General features: G+C 37.6%; 1 protein-coding gene across 1 annotated transcript in view; it reads left to right on the top strand.

Annotated features, from left to right (window-relative positions):
• The window catches only part of SPATA17 (spermatogenesis associated 17), a 246,627-nt gene that overhangs the window by 159,018 nt on the left and 66,878 nt on the right, over positions 1-20,731 (top strand). Inside the window, exon 9 of the mRNA XM_040263268.1 lies at positions 17,481-17,616. Coding sequence (XP_040119202.1) covers positions 17,481-17,616 — 136 coding nt within the window. The remainder of the gene's footprint in view (positions 1-17,480; positions 17,617-20,731) is intronic.

Below are 20,731 nucleotides of genomic sequence, written 5' to 3'. Positions count from 1 at the left end.
TTCTTGTACCAATTGTTTTTAAGAGGTTTTAGTTCAAAATAATCCTTGGCCAAAGTGGCCTATTTTGGGGTGGCATACTTTGCTACCTTCATATTCAGAGTAGGTGAACAGTAGTGAATTAAACTTTTTTTTTAAAGGACATTTAAAAACCATGGTGTATACATAGATGAGATATGGCTATATTATTTATCACTAACACTGATGATAAGGAAATTTAACACACCTCAAAACTTTTTTGACTTGTGTGGTTTTACAACACTTTAGACTTTTACAAGTTGCATGCTTTCTGAACTGTTATTGTATTATAATAAATAGGGATTATCATATATTTTCAGATAATGTTTTCTTAACAATTCAACTTTTATTTGTAACTCTTCCATTTATTTTAATTACTAGCACAGTGTGCAACATTTATTAATCAGTAGAGCCTTTTTAAGTTAAAATACTAAATTAGCTAACCCCATTAACACAGAATACTCCAAACAAGCAGTAATAGGAGAGGTAGTTACTGTGCAAATCGTATTATACATGCGGGTGCTCTAGGGCACGGTTAAGCGTGATTACCCTCTTTTGATCCAGTATTCCTCTGCCTCTCCCAGCTAATTTCCAGTGGAAATTTACAAAGTGCTGCCTTCATTTTTCCAGCTTAATTTTTCTAATGAAGTTCTGGTACTTTATAACACTGGGGATACAGATAATAAGCCTGTGTATAATTAAGAAGTTCTAGAATTTGTCTACAAAAGAGTCCTTTATTACTTCAACTCTACAGTGAGAAATACGTTCTCTTTATGTCCACTGTTTCCTTGAAAAAGATGGCTTTTTAAATAACCGACCACAGAATCCTAGAATTCTGTTCTTATAGACACCTAAGTCTAAAAATTTTAATATTTATGACATTGACATTAATGGTGGTAACTTGTAATACTTTTACTGGTATTGTGAAAATCTTGCATATACTTTTGATATATGCAATCAGAAAAATCATAAAAACACACTTTTTGTCTTTTTAGTTAGATTTTATCATTTTGTAAGAATTCCCCCTACTGCAATAGCTAACGTATGCTAAGTAAAGTTTTGCCACTTAGCTTTCGGTCAGTTTACAAGGCGTGTGGAATTGCTTTTGTAAAAGAAAGACTGTCATCCTGTGACATACTCACATTCTTATATGGGAATGGTATTTATACATCCCAGATTTTCCTAGTTCAATTTAGGGTTCAAAAGTGCGTTGAGGGTCAGAAGAGACTTGAAGGCTCAACAGAAGTATGCCCAGCAGAGCAAGGAAGGGGACATGAAGGGCATGGCCTGGACAAAGCCGTCTCTCTGTCAATAAGCTCAGAGCTCATGTGGGTTTCAGTTTGCCTTCTGAGGTAGCTAGTGATGCTTAGTTCAGAGCTTTGGTACATTATGCAAAGTGGCAGAGATGAGAGGGAAGGTAGAGGTGGAGCCAGAGTATAAAGGGTCACATGTACCATGATATAGTGTCTGGACTTTACTATATAAAACAGTGTTTTAACCAATGGAGTGAAAAGGTCAGTTATCTTAGAGATATCACTCTGCTAGCGATGTCCATGGTAAAGAAATGGGAGTCCTAGCATTTAGGGTACCACTGCCACAGTCTAGTTCTAAAATAAAGAAGACTTGCCCAGGAACAAGGACAGTGATAGTAGAGGGAAGAGAAAGGCTGACAAACTGATTTACAGGTGGAATCCTATAAACCCTAAACCAGAAATAGGGGCCAACATGATATGGTGTGGATGGTGTGGTCAGGGGCATAGACGCATCTTAGGGCTTTCCTCAGTGCAGTGAATAAAGATACATTCAGAATGATTCAAGAAGTTAGTGAGTTAGTTCAGTCGCTCAGTCCTGTCCGACTCTTTGCGACCCCATGAATCGCAGCACGCCAGACCTCCCTGTCCATCACCAACTCCCGGAGTTCATTCAGACTCACATCCATCGAGTCAGCGATGCCATCCAGCCATCTCATCCTCTGTCGTCCCCTTCTCCTCCTGCCCCCAATCCTTCCCAGCATCAGTCTTTTCCAATCAAGAAGTTAAGGATGTGTTTAAAAAATGCATTGAAGAGTCTCATAGAAACCAAAGACAAACTGGACTAAGATGACCCCTTAGGGCTGCAAGGGCATCATTTTCTCTCTCTAGTGGCATCTCCACTTTTCTCTGTATTTCTGCTTGCTGTCTTCTTTCTACTGGCTGGCTTTATCTGTGGCCTTAGTTTTTTTCCATAAATCTTCAGTTTGCCCTTAGTTTTCTTGGTCACTCCAGGCCTGATTCAGTATAACCTTCCAGCTCTAGAATCCACAGCTAATTCAGCTTTTCAGTTCAAATTTCCTGAAAGAGAATCTGTTCTGCTCAATTCATATCATCAAACTGTCCCACACCAGTTGTAGGCTTAAAACACAATTGATGTTTAACAAATATATGTTAAGTTAATGGAAATATTCAATTAACTTATGAATGGATGACAACTGTGGGTGGAGACAGTGTGCCGCATTATAAATACAGTGTCTTATGAAAGTGTAGCCATGAGCAAGTATCTTCTCAGACTGAGGAGTACAAAGGTCAGAGGTCCTCTAGTACCTTTACTTGATAGCTTCTGAGTGAGGTGACTGGTCAGATAGTGATGTCCTTACTTAAGAAAAAAAATGTAAGAAGCTCTGTTGGCATGATAGGGTGGAGGTTTGGCGTATGAGATTAATCTGTGGGCAGATCTATTTGAGGTGCCTATTCTATATCTAGGTAGATATTCCTTGTAAGCATTTGAAAATACTTGTCTTGAGTTAAAGAAAAACACTGTCTCTAGCGATAAAAATTTAGAAATGATCAGAGGTGACAGTTAAAATCTTGGTGGGGAAGCATCTTCTAGGGAGGGGAGAGACTACAGAGGGAAAAGATTTAGTATAGATTCCTGGGAATTGCTTTAATGGTAGGGCACTGATTCTTAATTAGGTTGCTTACCTGTATCACCTTGAAGCTTAAAATTATATACACATGCATTCCATAGTCTCAATCACAGATATTTTGACTCAGCAGGCATATGGGTTTGAAATGTACACCCAATTGATTCTAATGCATAGTTCTAGTTAAGGTAAGAGCCATTAATTCAAGGTATGGCAGAAAATGAGTCAGTCAGGAAACAAAGAAGAATTCCAGGAGATATTTTACAAATTAAAGGAAAAGAGAATTCACTCCAAGGACTGGATGAGACATGAGTTTGATCCCTGGATTGGGAAGACCCCCGGGATGAGGAAATGGGAACCCACTCCAGTATTGTTGCCCTTAAAATTCCATCAGAGGAGCCTGGTGGGCTATAGCCCATGGGGTTGCAGAGTCAGATGCAAGCATACATATATGAAATATTTTAAATTTACATTTAATTTTAACATTTAGAATATCAAAATATAGAATATTAAATGAAATTTTGTTGTTCATTCACTCAGTCATATCCGACTCTGTGAACTCATGGACTGCAGCACGCCAGGCATCCCTGTCCTTCACCATCTCCTGGTGCTTGCTCAAACTCATGTTTATTGACTCGGTGATGCCATCCAACCATCCCATCCTCTGTCATCCCCTTCTCCTCCTGCCTTCAATCTTTCCCAGCATCAGGGTCGTTTCCAATGAGTTGGCTCTTCACATCAGGTGGCCAAAGTATTGGAGCTTCAGTTTAAGCATCAGTGCTTCTAATGAATATTTCCTTTAAGATTGACTGGTTTGATCTCCTTTATTTTCATTAAGATGAAATATTATTAGTATCATATAGATAAATATATTGGCACCACTTTTGTAGAATTTAATTTTAACCCCTATTTAAATACTCCATTTTAGAATCTTGCTGAAACTAACGTCCATTGAAGCCCACCTTTATATCATAGAATATAAATTGTTCTGCTTTTAAATACATTTTTGTATATCTTTAGTACATTCACAATTTTCAAAGAATAATTAATAATGATTGAGTCTAATTTGAGATACAGTGCATCTTGGTTAGAGCCTCGAAAGTCATTGACAAAGGAGATGCTCATTTATAAATTCTGAAGAGAGATTGTTAACTACAACTTGTCAGTTGAGTAAAGCTTCCAAGTGTGTAATAGTTGGACCCTGCAATTTTCAAAAAGTTATATTGATTGAAAAGTAATTTAAAACGGTAATTATATCTTTTAAAAGTCCAGATTTTCTGGCTTTTATTAAAAATTAGGAGATCTAGAAACAGCAGGCCCCCGCTCTCGCATGGCAATGACTGATTAAAGTTTGCACTCTTAGTTTTTGCTTAATATGTGTTACTGCCTGGCCTTTCCAGACATAGACGTTAGAGACCCTTGTTCTAGATGATAAGGTCCTCAAGAAAGAGCCCAAGATTTATGCTGTACACTTAATACAATCCTTGTCAAGCATTTTTTTTTTTTACATATTGGACTTGAGCTTGAACTAGTTTTATTTGTTTTGTTTTAATCCATCTGATCACCAAAATCATTCTCATTAAAAGATAAATCAAGCAAGAGGAAATGAAGTCAAGTGTGACTGCTCTTTAATCTTTATTAGCCCTATACCAGCAGTCCCAGTGATAGGGCAGCCTTTTCTTTCTTTTTTCTTTTTCTTACCCAGAACAGCATTTTCCAAACTTTGCCTCTTGAACTCGTCTGGAAAATATTAATGAGTATCCTATCAAATAAATGAGAGAAATTATATTTGAAATAAACTTTTTTTTGGGGGGGGTGGCATTTACAGGGCTTTCCAGTCTTAAATATATTTTTATTTAGTGTAAACTTCTAAGAGGGGACATATACTACATAGCATTTTGCAAACTCAATCACTCATTGATTCCTCAAATATTACTGCAGCCTAATATGTGCCAGACACTGTTAGATGCCAAGAAAGAGGCAATGAACAACGTAGCAGAGGTGTCCTGGCTTCATAAAGTTGACAGCACAGTTAGCCATGGAATCCCTTTATCCACTGACTGGTTTGGAATATGCTGCTCTGATATAACTCAACAAAGAACATTTGATTTTTTCTTAGCAAGTTTTTCTTTTTCAGTTCAGTTCAGTCACTCAGTTGTGTCCGACTCTTTGCAACCCCATGAATCACAGCACGCCAGGCCTCCCTATCCATCACCAACTCCCAGAGTTCACTCAGACTCATGTCCATTGAGTCAGTGATGCCATCCAGCCATCTCATCCTCTGTCGTACCCTTCTCCTCCTGCCCCCAATCCCTCCCAGCATCAGGGTCTTTTCCAATGAGTCAACTCTTCACATGAGGTGGCCAAAGTACTGGAGTTTCAGCTTCAGCATCATTCCTTCCAAAGAAATCCCAGGGCTGATCTCCTTCAGAATGGACTGGTTGGATCTCCTTGCAGTCCAAGGGACTCTCAAGAGTCTTCTCCAACACCACAGTTCAAAGGCATCAATTCTTCGGTGCTCAGCCTTCTTCACAGTCCAACTCTCACCTCCATACATGACCCCTGGAAAAACCATAGCCTTGACTAGACGGACCTTAGTCAGCAAAGTAATGTCTCTGCTTTTGAATATGCTATCTAGGTTGGTCATAACTTTCCTTCCAAGGAGTAAGCGTCTTTTAATTTCATGGCTGCAGTCACCATCTGCAGTGATTTTGGAGCCCAGAAAAACAAAGTCTGGCACTGTTTCCACTGTTTCCCCATCTATTTCCCATGAAGTGATGGGACCAGATGCCATGATCTTCGTTTTCTGAATGTTGAGCTTTAAGCCAACTTTTTCACTCTCCTCTTTCACTTTCATCAAGAAGCTTTTTAGTTCCTCTTCACTTTCTGCCATAAGGGTGGTGTCATCTGCATATCTGAGGTGATTGATATTTCTCCCAGCAGTCTTGTGTTTCTTCTTGTGTTTCAAGCTTGTGTTTCTTCCAGTCCAGCATTTCTCATGATGTACTCTGCATATAAGTTAAATAAGCAGGGTGACAATATACAGCCTTGACGTACTCCTTTTCCTATTTGGAACCAGTCTGTTGTTCCATGTCCACTTCTAACTGTTGCTTCCTGACCTGCATACAGATTTCTCAAGAGGCAGGTCATGTGGTCTGGTATTCCCATCTCTTTCAGAATTTTCCACAGTTTATTGTGATCCACACAATAAAAGGCTTTGGCATAGTCAATAAAGCAGAAATAGATGTTTTTCTGGAACTCTCTTGCTTTTTCGATGATCCAGCGGATGTTGGCAATTAGATCTCTGGTTCCTCTGCCTTTTCTAAAACGAGCTTGAACATAATGAAGTTCATGGTTCACGTATTGCTGAAGCCTGGCTTGGAGAATTTTGAGCATTACTTTACTAGCATGTGAGATGAGTGCAATTGTGCGGTAGTTTGAGCATTCTTTGCCATTGCTTTTCTTTGGAATTCAAATGAAAACTGACCTTTTCCAATCCTGTGGCCACTGCTGAGTTTTCTTTTTAGTGGCAGCTTATTTCATTCTTAGACTTTCTTAAGGATAGTTTGTACAAGTGTTTCTCACAGTCTTATTTCTCTGCTTAATTATATATTTTTTAATATCAATTATACAAGTCCTGAAAATATCTGAACTTAAAACTTTTAATGTTGTAAATGGCCTCTTAAAAGAAGAGCTTGTGTGAATACTAGGTAGCTGGGGCATTTAAATGCAGTATCTCTTTAGTAGAGTCTTTTCTTTTTTCGGTTAAGTTTTCCACAATTAGCTAGACGAAAGTAAAGCCAACTCTGTAAAATATGTTTCAGAAAGTTGCACAGATGTAATGAAGTTATTGAATCAGGGTGCCTGGAGATTGTTAATAATAACAATAATATATCCAGGGAATGCTAGTCCTCTTAAGCTAAGAAAACTATAAGGAGAAGGGCAAAATAGGTCTTCCCATTTAAATTTAGAAGTTTGTAATACAAGCTCACTATCTAGTTGAACAGATAGCCTAGCCATTTGCATTTTTTATATTTAAATATTATATCACCACCCTGGGGGAGAAATTTATGTTATTGATACTGCTGCTTGAATAGTTTATGAGTTTTCAATTTCTGTTATGAATTTTACTCTAAGTATGAAACACTTTATATATTAAATGCTTATAGCAATGGTTACGTTAAAATCTCAACGAGAGCTGTCTTCATCCATAAATGGTCTGCCTAATTCCTATTTCAAGTTGTTACTCATTTTACAAACATCTCTTCAACTGAAACTCTACTAGATAAAACATCTTGATAGGTTATTAGACGATGTTTTTGAAATCCCTCTGTTGGTATTAATGAGCTATATATATTAGGTTTATCTGAACATTTATATTATGAATACACACAGTAAAACACTTTATTTCTCATATTGAAGATTATAAAAAGATATCTTTAATTGCTAAATTTATTCTCAAACTTATATTATTCTATGTTATAAAGTAAAAAGGAGATATTCAGTATTCTATAACCCTGTCTTTTGAATGGGACTGTTGACCTGATATTTTTAGAAGGGCTAAAATTATTTAGTATTCATTTTTTCCAGTTTTATTGAGATATGTCATACAGCACTATAGAAGTTTAAGGTGTATGGAACAATGATTTCACTTACGTGTGTCATGAAATTTTATATATTCACTATTAATTCATTATATTTAGTCAATATTCATTGTCAGTTATACATACTACCAATTTAAAACATATCTCATCCTAGTTCATATACAATTGACACAAATAATTGTTTATTTCCAATTGAGTGGCTTTTAAAAATGCTTTACCTTAAAAAGAAATTCCTACAGTTGGTTAATGAGAACTAAGTCATCTGACAATGAAATCAGAAATGTACTGGCTGTAACTCAGCACTCAAAACATTAAATTTGCTATTTTCTGTATTACAATAATGATCAAAATACTAGAGTCTAATAGAATACGTAATATTTGAGCAGCTGTACTTTTATGATAACATGGAAATTTCTGTTTGTTGATTAGTTTATTAGATTAAATTGACTTGCCTTGTTCATATTTTCTCTCCTAGTTCTTTCATCAGCTCTTTGCAAACTTTTATACCTAGGCATTCTTGCTTGTCAAATTAAGTTTTGTAGACCAAAGGGAATTGCCTCTGGAATTAAGGGAATTCCTTTCTGTTAATTAGACTATAGTGGGTTTTTTTTCCCTTTTATTCTCTTTTTTTATATACCACACAATTAAATAACTGCCCTATTTTGAACATTACAAAACTCTTAATCCAGCTTCTCCTTTTGCAAGTATTTTAGATAGACCTTTCAGCAGAGATCCTGGGGTGAACCCCAGCACTGACTCTTGTATCTTGTTTATCCCTGTCTGCCCTCCCAGTGTTGTCAATGATTGGAACAAGTCAGGCTGCTCATTGACCAAGATCTTTATTAATGCAGCTTGTGATTTCTTCAGCATGTTCTATGGTTCCCCTATAAGAACAATAAGAAAATAATTGGCATATTTCCCACTCTGTAGCATAGACGATAAAACTGACAATTGATTTTTCTGATTCTTTGGTCATTTTTTAGTTAAAAAACAATAGCATCTTAGAATCACTCTTAAGATAGAAGTAAACTATCCTTTGAGTCTACGAAATTCAATTAGTCATGTGAAGACAGTATAATTCATACGACTGTATTTGCTAACCTAGCATCTCATTATATTTTATTGACTATGAAGTGTAGGAGGTTTCCAGGTTTGAAGATGAAATCATTTTTTATGCAATCTGTGATGATGGAAAAGTATATTTATTTTTGTTTATTTTTTTTCCAAATGAAGAGAGTGAAGGATTGAAGTATCCTGTATTCACTTTAGAGTTCATTAGTACAAAACCTCCAATAAAAGGAAGGAAAATGTCAGACATCTGATATCAAAAGATCACAAGGCTTCCAATTTAGCCACATAGTGTTTTTTACATTTATTTTTTAATTGGAGGAAAATTACTTTGCAATGTTATGTTTGTTTCTGCCATGCAACAACACAAATCAGTCATAATTATACATATGTCCCCACCTCTTGAACCTTCCTCCCCTCCCCCCATCTCACCCCTTTAGGTCATCACAGGACATCAAGCTGGGCTCCCTGTGCTATACAGTAGCTTCTCGCCAGCTATCTGTTTGCACATGGTAATGTGGGTATGTCGATGCTTCTTCCTCTGTTTGTCCCACTCTTTCCTTCCTCCACTGGGTCCACAAGTTCGTTCTCAATATCTGCATCTCCATTCCCTCCCTGAAGATAGGTTCTAGAAAACTGGTATTAATGAGCAGCATAGTTTTGAGAGAGAGGAATGGGTTACCCTTCCTCTGTCCCCAGTGTGGATCAGCCTTCAACATGCTGTGGGCAAGTCTGCCCTCATAGAGAGGGCCACACAGAGCCCTAGAGATGGTTACAGAACTTGGTGATAGAATCTGTAAGCAAAGGATAAAGTAACTGAGGACAGTATTTCACAGGGATGTTAAGGAAGATGAGATAAGGCTGCAGAAGCTTTACCTGTTCTGAGAGGAGCCAGTATAAGCACCCTATGAAGAGCATCATTCCTATTTTCAAGGCCAACAAACTACATACATCCAAGACCCCACATGTGGGTTCCAAGTTTTACCTCTGAGCCTATACCCATACCAGTCTATGACTTTTGCATCCTCTTTTTCAGTTTTCATTTCTGCCTAGTGAACTTTGACCCATTTGTTAAAGAACAGATTAGATATTTCCCCACTGCTTTCTGTTCCCCTACTCTTTTGTTTTTGCTTTATCATGAAACTTTGTTTTTCTCCCCTTGTATACTGGTACAGCTCTTTGCTCTTTCCCTCATTAGATTTTAAGGGTCTTAGGGTGAGGCTTCTGCTTATTCACCTTTTTATACTCAAATTGCCAACATCCGCTGGATCATGGAAAAAGCAAGAGAGTTCCAGAAAAACATCTATTTCTGCTTTATTGACTATGCCAAAGCCTTTGACTGTGTGGATCACAATAAACTGTGAAAAATTCTGAAAGGGATGGGAATACCAGACTACCTGACCTTCCTCTTGAGAAATCTGTATGCAGGTCAGAAAGCAGCAGTTAGAACTGGATATGGAACAACAGACTGGTTCCAAATAGGAAAAGGAGTACGTCAAGGCTGTATATTGTCACCCTGCTTATTTAACTTATATGCAGAGTACATCATGAGAAATGCTGGACTGGAAGAAACACAAGCTGGAATCAAGACTGCTGGGAGAAATATCAATCACCTCAGATATGCAGATGACACCACCCTTATGGCAGAAAGTGAAGAGGAACTAAAAAGCCTCTTGATGAAAGTGAAAGAGGAGAGTGAAGAAGTTGGCCTAAAGCTCAACATTCAGAAAATGAAGATCATGGCATCCGGTCCCATCACTTCATGGGAAATAGATGGGGAAACAGTGGAAACAGTGGCTAACTTTATTTTTGGGGGCTCCAAAATCACTGCAGATGGTGACTGCAGCCATGAAATTAAAAGTTGCTTACTCCTTGGAAGGAAAGTTATGACCAACCTAGATTGTATATTCAAAAGCAGAGACATTACTTTACCAACTAAGATCCGTCTAGTCAAGGCTATGGTTTTTCCTGTGGTCATGTATGGATGTGAGAGTTGGACTGTGAAGAAAGCTGAGCGCTGAAGAATTGATGCTTTTGAACTGTGGTGTTGGATAAGACTCTTGAAAGTCCCTTGGACTGCAAGGAGATCCAACCAGTCCATTCTGAAGGAGATCAGCCCTGGGATTTCTTTGGAAGGAATGATGCTAAAGCTGAAACTCCAGTAGTTTGGCCACTTCATGCAAAGAGTTGACTCATTGGAAAAGACTCTGATGCTGGGAGGGATTGGGGGCAGGAGGAGAAGGGTACAACAGAGGATGAGATGGCTGGATGGCATCACTGACTCGATGGACATGAGTCTGAGTGAACTCCGGGAGTTGGTGATGGACAGGGAGGCCTGGCGTGCTGCGATTCATGGGGTCGCAAAAAGTCGGACACGACTGAGCGCCTGAACTGAACTGATACTGGTACAGCTCTTTGCTCTTTCCCTCATTAGTTTTTAAGGGTCTTAGGGTGAGGCTTCTGCTTATTCACCTTTTTATACTCAGTGTCTTAACACAGTACTATTGAACAGACTAAGACATATCCGGTGGGCTCTCTCAATGGCTCAGCAGGTAAAGGCTCTGCCTGCCAGTGGAGGAGACGCAGGAGACGTGAGTTCAATCCCTGTGTCGAGACGGTCCCCAGAGAAGGAAATGCAGCCCCTCTAGGACTCTTGCTGGCAAAATCCCTGAGCAGAGGAGCTAGGTGGGTTATAGTCCATGGGGTCGCAAAGTGTTGGGCATGACTGAACAAGGCACAATGGTGGACTGAATTAACTATGAATCAAGTCCCCGAGTATTTACTATTGATTATTTGCTTATCTGATAATACAGGCCCAGAATTGAATATTCATTTCTGTGTTATAATGAGCTGCCTCTAGGGAAAGTGGACATCTCCCTTTGGCTTCCTCACCTCCCCTTCTCCCTCATTTCCACCCCCTTCAGCTCAGGGAGGGCGAATGCTGCTCTTTGCGGGGACTGGTCCCACCCGGGGTTACATTCCATGAGGGCTACCTCTCTCCAGAGTTTCTCCTGACCTATTAGTATACCTCATTATTCAGGTGCTGGCCTGACATTGCTCTCAGTGGGAAGAATCTTTGGCCATCCCTTCCTTTACCTTTTTGACAAGTGGTTAAAGTGAAAGGCTCTTCTCCCCAGGGGAACATCTGCCCTACCGCTTATCACACCTCTCATCACATCTCTGATTTTTGCTAGCTGATGAGACTCAGGACAAGTCAGATTACACAAACTCTGTTATAAATGTGGGGACAAACTTGCTCTCACTTCAGTTCAGTTCAGTCACTCAGTCATGTCTGACTATTTGCGACCCCATGGACTGCAGCACACCAGGCTTCCCTGTCAATCACCAATGCGTGGAGCTTGCTCAAACTCATGTCCATCAAGTTGGTGATGCCATCCAACCATCTCATCCTCTGTCATCCCCTTCTCCTCTTGCCTTCAATCTTTCCCAGCATCAGGGTCTTTTCAAATGAGTCAGTTATTCCCATCAGGTGGCCAAAATATTGGAGTTTCAGCTTCAGCATCAGTCCTTCCAATGAATGATCTTAGTTTCTTGAATGTTGAGTTTTAAACCAACTTTTTCATTCTCCTCTTTCACTTCCATCAAGAGGCTCTTTCATTCTTCTTTGCTTTCTGTCATAAGAGCAGTGTCATCTGAGTATCTGAGGTTGTTGATATTTCTCCTGGCAATCTTGATTTTAGCCTGTGCTTCATCCACCCTGGCATTTCGCTTGATGTACTCTGCATATAAGTTAAATTAGCAGGGTGACAATATACAACCTTGACGTACTCCTTTCCCATTTTGGAAGCAGTCCATTGTTCCGTGTCTGATTCTACCGCTGCTTCTTGACTTGCATACAGATTTCTCAGGAGGCAGGTCAGGTGGTCTGGTATTCCCATCTCTTAAAGAATTTTTCCACAGTTTGTTGTGATCCACACAGTGAAAGGCTTTGGCATAGACAAGAAAGCAGAAGTAGATGTTTTTCTGGAACTGTCTTGATTTTGATGATCCAATGAATGTTGGCAATTTGATCTCTGGTTCCTCTGCCTTTTCTAAAACCAGCTTGAACATCAGGGAGTTCACAGTTCACGTATTGCTGAAGCCTGGCTTGGAGCATTTTGAGCATTACTTTACTAGCATGTGAGATGAGTGCAATTGTGCAGTAGTTTGAACATTCTTTGGCACTGCCTTTCTTTGGGATTGGAATGAAAACTGACCTTTTCCAGTCCTGAGGCCACTGCTGAGTTTTCCAAATGTGCTGGCATATTGAGTTCAGCACTTTCACAGCATCATCTTTCAGGATTTGAAATAGCTCAACTGGAATTCCGTCACCTCCACTAGCTTTGTTCATAGTGATGCTTCCTAAGGCCCACTTGACTTCACATTCCAGGATGTCTGGCTCTAGTTGAGTGATCACACCATCGTGGTTATCTGGGTCATTGAGAGCTTTTTTGTACAGTTCTTCTGTGTATTCTTGCCTCCTTTTCTTAATATCTTCTGCTTCTGTTAGATGCATACTATTTCTGTCCTTTATTGTGCCCATCTTTGTATGAAGTATTCCCTTGATATCTCTAATTTTCTTGAAGAGATCTCTAGTCTTTCCCATTCTATTGTTTTGCTCTGTGTCTTTGCATTGATCTCTGATAAAGGCTTTCTTATCTCGCCTTGCTGTTCTTTGGAACTCTGCATTCCAAATGCACTCTGCATTCAAACCTGGTCTAGTTGGTTCTTTTTTCCTGCCTCTAGCCCAGGCAAAAAGACTTAATTCACATGCTTTGCATAACTCAGTGGAGAATATATTGTGATCTTAACTCACTAGACAATTTATTGTTATCTGGAGTCAAATTCCTAACTTGTAATAAAGTACCCTTAATCCTGCTTTGAGCTTAATACATATGTTTCATTAGTCACCCTTTAACAGAGAGAAGGCTTCTCTAGGACATGTTTGAAAGCTGAACAGATATTTGAGACTTGTTCCCTAGCTATGTGTCTCGCTATCTATGAATCATTATCTCCATGCCCAGTTTGAAATGATTTACCTAAGTCAGGGTTCATCATGACTTGGATAACTACTCTTTTGGGCAATCAATATATATGGAGGAAAATGTTTCACAATTTATAAAGATCTGTAATATATTTCTATACATAGTCTCCTAGGGCCATCTCATCTCTGCTATAAAGCTGATCATGCTCTCCTTTGCTTCCTTTATAAAGAACTCAATTTTCTAGTTATGCTGAGCCCCTTTCAGTTTCTTCAGCAACCGTTTTCATTCTCTAACTCACTTCCATATATTTTGTATGTGTGTGTTAGTCGCTCAGTCATGTCCAACTCTTTGCGACCCCATGGACTGTAGCCCACCAGGCTCCTTTGTCCATGGGATTCTCCAGGCAAGAGTACTGGAGTGGGTTGCCATTTCCTTCTCCACTATTTTGTATATGTTGATTAATTTTAATTTTTGCTTCCTGAGACCTCTACCAATTCTTTTCTAACTCTGCACACTCTCGAGTAATGACTTATTTGTATATACCACTGTATCTCCACATTGAATTTAAGAATTTCTGCCAGATCTGTCTTTGAGGAAATTGTAAAATTAATAGGCAAACCCATAACACCTTCTTCTTTAATATAATGTTCAGTTAATTGAAAAGTACTCTCTGCAAGAATAAAGCACATCTGAATATATATTTAAAACGATTAAAAGATAGCATTTTAAAAGTAAAATTAATCATTGTCTAAACTTTTGATTGAAAGCTCAGTTTATTTTTTGGGTTTTCATAGCTGTTTGTACTTTTATAGAGCAATCTATCTGAGACTTAAATAATTTCTTCTGAATTTGAAGATAGATTTTTAAATATTATTTATAAAATGAATCTAAATAGTTTCATTATATATACAGATATACACATACACATGTGCACTTAATATGCACTTACATGTTTCTCTAATGAAACATTATGGCTCAATGGAATTAAAATTAATTCATGTGCAGGGAAATACCTAGTCTTTGAGCCTTATCTTTTCAGCCATCCAGTCTCTTGAGAAAGCAAATTTTGCCCAGACACAAAAGAAAAATGTACTATTAAAATGCAATTCAGAAGTGATAAAAAGTGTAAGTGCAGCAGCCGGCTCACAGCACCCGCTCTGTATACTAAGGGACATTGGGGCCACATTAATTTTTTGTGTGAGTGTTGTCCATCCCATGTGCAAATTAGCACTGGAAGGACCACAATCTGTCTTACATGAGAGCTCTTTTCCCAAGGGCATATATAATACATGCTTGTGTAATTTTGTATATTCAAAGCTCTGTGTTCTGTTTATTTTTTATCTTAAATAGATATAGAGGGTATTTTCTTAGGAAAAATATTTAGAAGGAATTTCTTAATAAACATTAAAAAGAAATTGTAGAGAGGTGTGAAACTTGATGAAATAACACATTTTCTAAGCTTATTATTTTTTAAACAAATTCAGGAATATAATGGGAGAAATTTCAATTGAATTGGGATTTTTAAAAAGGCCCTTTCCTTGTCTTAATTAAATAGGATAATATATGTGAAAATATCAGCATCTGCCCCCAAATTTGTTTAACCTCAATTTCATTTTTTCTGTGTCTGAATTTCAAAGTATTTTTCTTGGCAGGATATTTAATTTAGTTGTAAATTAAATGCTTACTTCCCAGCGCTTGCTTTTTTTCCCTCTAAAAGTTTCTTGTATTTAAAACAGGATCTAGCTCTAATATTATTGATACCATGTCTCCTTTGATTATATTAATTAAAATTTTCTGATGTTTACTCCTCTTTCCTATATTATATGTTTCTTCTAGATTATCTCTTTATATTTATATATGAGTTTTTCTTCCATCTTGATGTTAGTTGCTCAGTTGTGTCCAACTCTTTGTGACCCCATGGACTATAACCCACTAGGATCCTCTGTCCGTGGAATTCTCCAGACAAGGATACTGGAGTGGGTTGCCATTCCCTTCTCCAGGGGATCTTCCCAACTCAGAGATCAAACCCAGTTCTCCTGTATTGGCAGGCAGATTTTTATCATGTGAGCCAAGGCCTAATTAAACCATGGAATTCTCCAGGCAAGAATACTGGAATGGGTAGCCACTCCCTTCTCCAAGGGATCTTCCCAACCCGGGGATTGAACCCAAGTCTCTTGCAGTGCAGGCAGATTCTTTACCATCTGAGCCACTAGGAAAGCCCTCCATCTTAGTAGTTTCCCCAAATGACAATCCATTCATAAATTCACATTAAAAAGGAAACTCTAACCATTGGATTAAAAAGTGTATTTGTGTGTGAGAGTGGCTTATTTGACTGATAGACACTGGGATATCACCTTTTAATTAAGAAATTTCCAAATGTTGATATTTGAAGTTGTTGCACTGGGAACTCTCAGTATCTTTTGAGAAGAAACAGTTAGTCCTCTGAAATCTATTAGTCAAGCTGCCAGGTCACTTCAAGAGGAGCAAGGGAAGAGTTCAGTGAGTAATCTTTGAATTAGAATTCATATATTTCATTTGGTGCCTCACTCTGGCCTGCTTGCCTGAGCTCAGAGCTTTCTGATATAATATTTATGAGAATACACTCTTTCATGAATATATGACTTGGGAGAGAAACCTAGAGGTTTGCATAGGTTTCTCACCTGTTTTCAGCTTTATTCTTCACTCTCACCCATTGCAGTAGCTTCCAGAATCTTCCAGGATTCTGCAGGACTATGGCATAATTTCTTTTTGGCCTCTTCCTCTTTTGGAACTTAACTTTTCTATCTGCATTCCACCTGCCAAAAATTTGTTAGCATTTTCCTCTTTGGTTTTTTCTCTTTTGTCCTCTTTCCTATGAACTTATAACTTGAAAAAAAAATTCCTTTACTCTTATTTCAGAAGGTTTTGATGAGGGATTAAACAATTCATCAGGTTACACTATAAATGTATCATAATGTTAGATGTTCTGTGAGAGTTTAAAATTTTTATTTTTATGTTGATCAAAATAACATTAAAACTAATAATGATAATGATGATGGTGATGGTGATAGTGGTGCCGATACTGAGAGCTATAACAATAAGCTGCTTCTACTTTTGCAATACCATTATTTATTGAATACTTACTTACTGTTTTCAGCACCATGTTAAGTTTTGTGTATATTAATTTGTTCATTCATGGCTCAAATGGTAAAGAATCTGCCTGCAATGCAGGAGACCTGGGTTTGATCCCTGGGTCAGGAAGATCCCCTGAAGAAGTGAGTGATGACCCACTCCATATTCTTTCCTGGAAAAAAATCCCACAGATAGAAGAGCCTGGTGGGCTACAGTTCATGGATTCTCAAACAGTTACATGTGACTGAGCAACTAACACTTTCCTTCCAGTTTACTCCATAGCATGAGGGAACACAGATAGCAGGGGCAAAGCTAAGATGCAAATATAGGTCTGACTGACTCAAAAGCTTCATTATCCATAGTCTGTACCAAGAATGCCTTTATTATTTGGGTAAGTTAAGATGTGAAGAAAGCCCGTTTCAATGAGAGTTGCCAATGGTAGCCATCCTTTACATTGGGGGAATACCGTCTTATTAAGGGCATTTTTACTTATGTGATGAGTTTTGAGTTACTTGGCACAATTAATTAATTAATTAACATTTTCTATATTTAGCAAATATTTGAGATGCACAAAATTCTGTAAAATTTTAGTGTCTCTATTTGTGGAATAAGAAATGTAGATACATAGAAGTTAGTAACAGAGATAGTCAGTGGCCAAGATTGAAGTGAAGACCTGGTGTTCTGATTCCAAGCCACGTGTTATTTTCCCTATAATTTATGACTTCTTTAAATTCTTTTTTTTTTTAGTCAAATGTCTCTACAAATCAAATTAAGACAATTACCTTAATGTTCTTTCAGGTTTTTGCCATTTTCTTCCTGTCATAAAAACAAAAAATACATCCCGACAATGCATTTATCAAGCAAATATGGTCCTGATGCTTATGGAACTCAACATTTCCGAGATGAAAATCCTAAGAGATGGATCTGTAACAAGGTGAGTCGATGCAACATTAAAAAGAAAATAATGTTTCTTTGAAAAGGCTAAAAATGGACACTGATTATAGCAAATATACTCTCATTACAACTAACACCCTCATGGTTACAGAATTATTTTTAGCTATTTTATAGGAAGATAGTGCAGCTTACTGTGTCAGTAAGAGGTTTAAAATTTTTTGTGGATTTTTTTTGTTGTTGTGTTCTTGTGTTTTATGGTTTGGCCACCCAGTGGTAAATGGCATGGATCATTAGCTTTGGCAAAGCCAATTAGGGTCAAGTCTGAATCTGTGGAATAGTGTTAAGCTAACTCTCAGGCATGGAGATCAGTGCTTTCTTGCTTTCTTTCAACCTCCATGTATATGTAGATAGGTATGTAGGAAAGAAGGAAGAAGAAAGGAAGGGAAAAAGGAAGGAGGGGAGGGTAGGAGGGAAGAAGGAAGGAAGGAAGTGGAGATATATGTGATATCCCATCTATATATATGACATAGAAAAGGAAAAAGCAGATAAATATTTACTTTTGGATTCCAGAATTATAGTTGCTAGCACTTAAATTAAAATTTCTAAAGTGGGAAAACATCTACCTACATGTCTTACACAATAGGACGTAACAAGGAAAGTTCTTACTAGGTTTTGGACCTATTGTCTAGCAATTAGAAACTCAGACTTACTCATATCAAAATTATACAGATAAAGTGGAGCATAAAATTATATTCTGGAAAGGGCCTAGAGCTACTGAGTTCCATACACTACCGGGCCTATTGTTTCTATTAGTAGTCTGTCAATGAGGATTTATTCATTTACACACAGTCTCTTACCAAAGGGATTTAAGACACCTTGCTTGCGTGCGTGCGTGCTAAGTTGCTTCAGTCATGTCTGACTCTTTGTGACCCTATGAACTATAGCCCGCCAGGCTCTTCTGTCCATGGAACTCTCCAGGCAAGAATACTGGAATAGGTTACCATGCCCTTCTTCAGGGGATCTTCCCAGTCCAGGGATCGAACCCATGTATCCTGCATTGCAGGGGGATGCTTTACTGCTGAGCCACCAGGAAAGACCCTGAAGGCACCTTATCAAGTGGCAAATACAACATAGCCCATATTCTAGAAATTTAAACACGGGGACACAATCTTAGATGAGACGAGCACCAATGCCCACAAAATAAAGGGGGGCTGGGAGGAGGGCATGGCAACCCACTCCAGGATACTTGCCTGGAGAATCCCATGGACAAAGCAGCTAGGCGGGCTGCAGTCCTTGGAGTTGCAAAGAGCCTCACATGACTGAGCAATGAGCATGCTTGCACGTGACTGTGGTGGTCAGAACCTTAGGAAATGCAACCTGTTGGTATCTAAGATGCAGAGAACAAAAGTTGCAGAGGCATCCTCACTGCTCAAGTGAAAGAAACATGTTAGACCTTTAAGGGAAATGAGATCTTTCTTTACCAAATTCTAAGAAAAGTTCATTTTTAAGGACATTGTAAATAATGGCATTGTCAAAAGGAACTCGTGCTTGGATTCCTTAGGAAGTCGCTTTTTCTTTTGTAGCTGCTAAGTCTTTTTGTTTTGTTGTTTGTTTTTTTTTTTTAAATAGTCTTCTAGAACACTAAACAGTAATTCCATGGCATAAGGAATATGTACAATGAGTAGTTCAATCTGGTCCACTGATTGATAAACCTGAAAGTTGATAACAATATTATTACATTAAAAATCCATACCAAGACTATGCTAGGCATTTGTTTTTTACCTAATATGCAGCCATTCAGAATACAGGGTAGATATGATTTTTAAACCTTTTAATTTTGTATTTTGAATTTACATAATGTGATCTACATCTCATTTTTCTATTTGACGTGAATTTTATTTTTTTGTTGTTAAGCAGTCACCATTCTGTTTAATTCAAGGAAATTCTCATTTCGTTTCCTTAAAATGTAAATGACTTACCTTAAGACACTGCACTACTTCAGTATAAGAAAAATCCTTGTGCCAGTGTTTCTTTCCTAAAATAATATGGTTCTTTTGGGTTTTATGCCATAGGTTTATTCATATGTTTGACATATTCCAAGACTATGCATTCATCTCACTAGATTAATCAAGTTATAGAGACTGTTGGATATTCACTAAAAAAAAAAAAGTTTATTTTGTTCTTTTGGAGGAATCATTGTTGCCTCTGTATACTTTTAGAAAGTACACATACTTGAAAAGTTAATGACAAATAATCATTCTTTTAGATCCTGAAAACTAAGAAAGTGTAGAGATTCCTTATGTCTTAATAAATCATTAATCCACTTGCACAAAATCACATAGAAAGATATTAAATGCAAATTTAATTTTATTCCTCATTTCCTTCTTTTCCACTTCCTCTGATCTCTTAAAATAACCTTATTAAATTGACAAATTATTCCTGTGTAGCCAATAGATTCTACAAAGTACAAGGGTAGCTATTCTATTGTTTCTATGAAAATATTTTGTTTTGACTTGCTGCTCAGTGATCTGGGTGAATTTGTGCCCAATAAATGATTAAAAGCCCACAGATTTTTCTTTATTTTATTATAAAACTTTGTTGATTGATTTTGGAGACATGAGACCACAACTTATTCATTATTAGTAGATGAAGGATTGTTTTAGTGAGTTGTTGAGTTCAAAATGTTGAAGAAGGAAAAGACTGGTGTAGTTTTATGCTGCTTCTATTGGGAGATGGACTATTTACAAACATTTAAATACACATAAGATTTAGTTGAATGCATTAGATTTACTGAAATTAAGAAACAAATATATTTGGTTCCTGTTCTCCACTCTTTGCATCATGTTTTAAGTTTATCTGCCTGGAGAATTTTTTTCTCTTTTGTTTTCTTTAAGCATGGAGGTTCTAACTGTCAGGCCATTTGTTATACAACTAAGATAAAGGGTGTACATTGAGAGAAAAGTAAAATGTTTTCTTTCTTTAATCATATTCACATTAAATCAGTTAATAAATAGTATTTAATATTTTTGTTTTATTTTAATGCTATTAACATGAACAGTATAGAAAGACATCACAAAGTCAGCAGATTAAGAGCAAATAATGTAATTTTCCTGACAGTATGAAAATCAGTAGTAAAAAATAATATATATCATTTT

This window comes from Oryx dammah, unplaced genomic scaffold (genome assembly GCF_014754425.2).
Source record: "Oryx dammah isolate SB20612 unplaced genomic scaffold, SCBI_Odam_1.1 HiC_scaffold_21, whole genome shotgun sequence".
Classification (NCBI taxonomy): domain Eukaryota; kingdom Metazoa; phylum Chordata; class Mammalia; order Artiodactyla; family Bovidae; genus Oryx; species Oryx dammah.
Note: the sequence above shows the minus strand (reverse complement) of the source record. Positions and strands in the feature narration are given on the sequence as shown.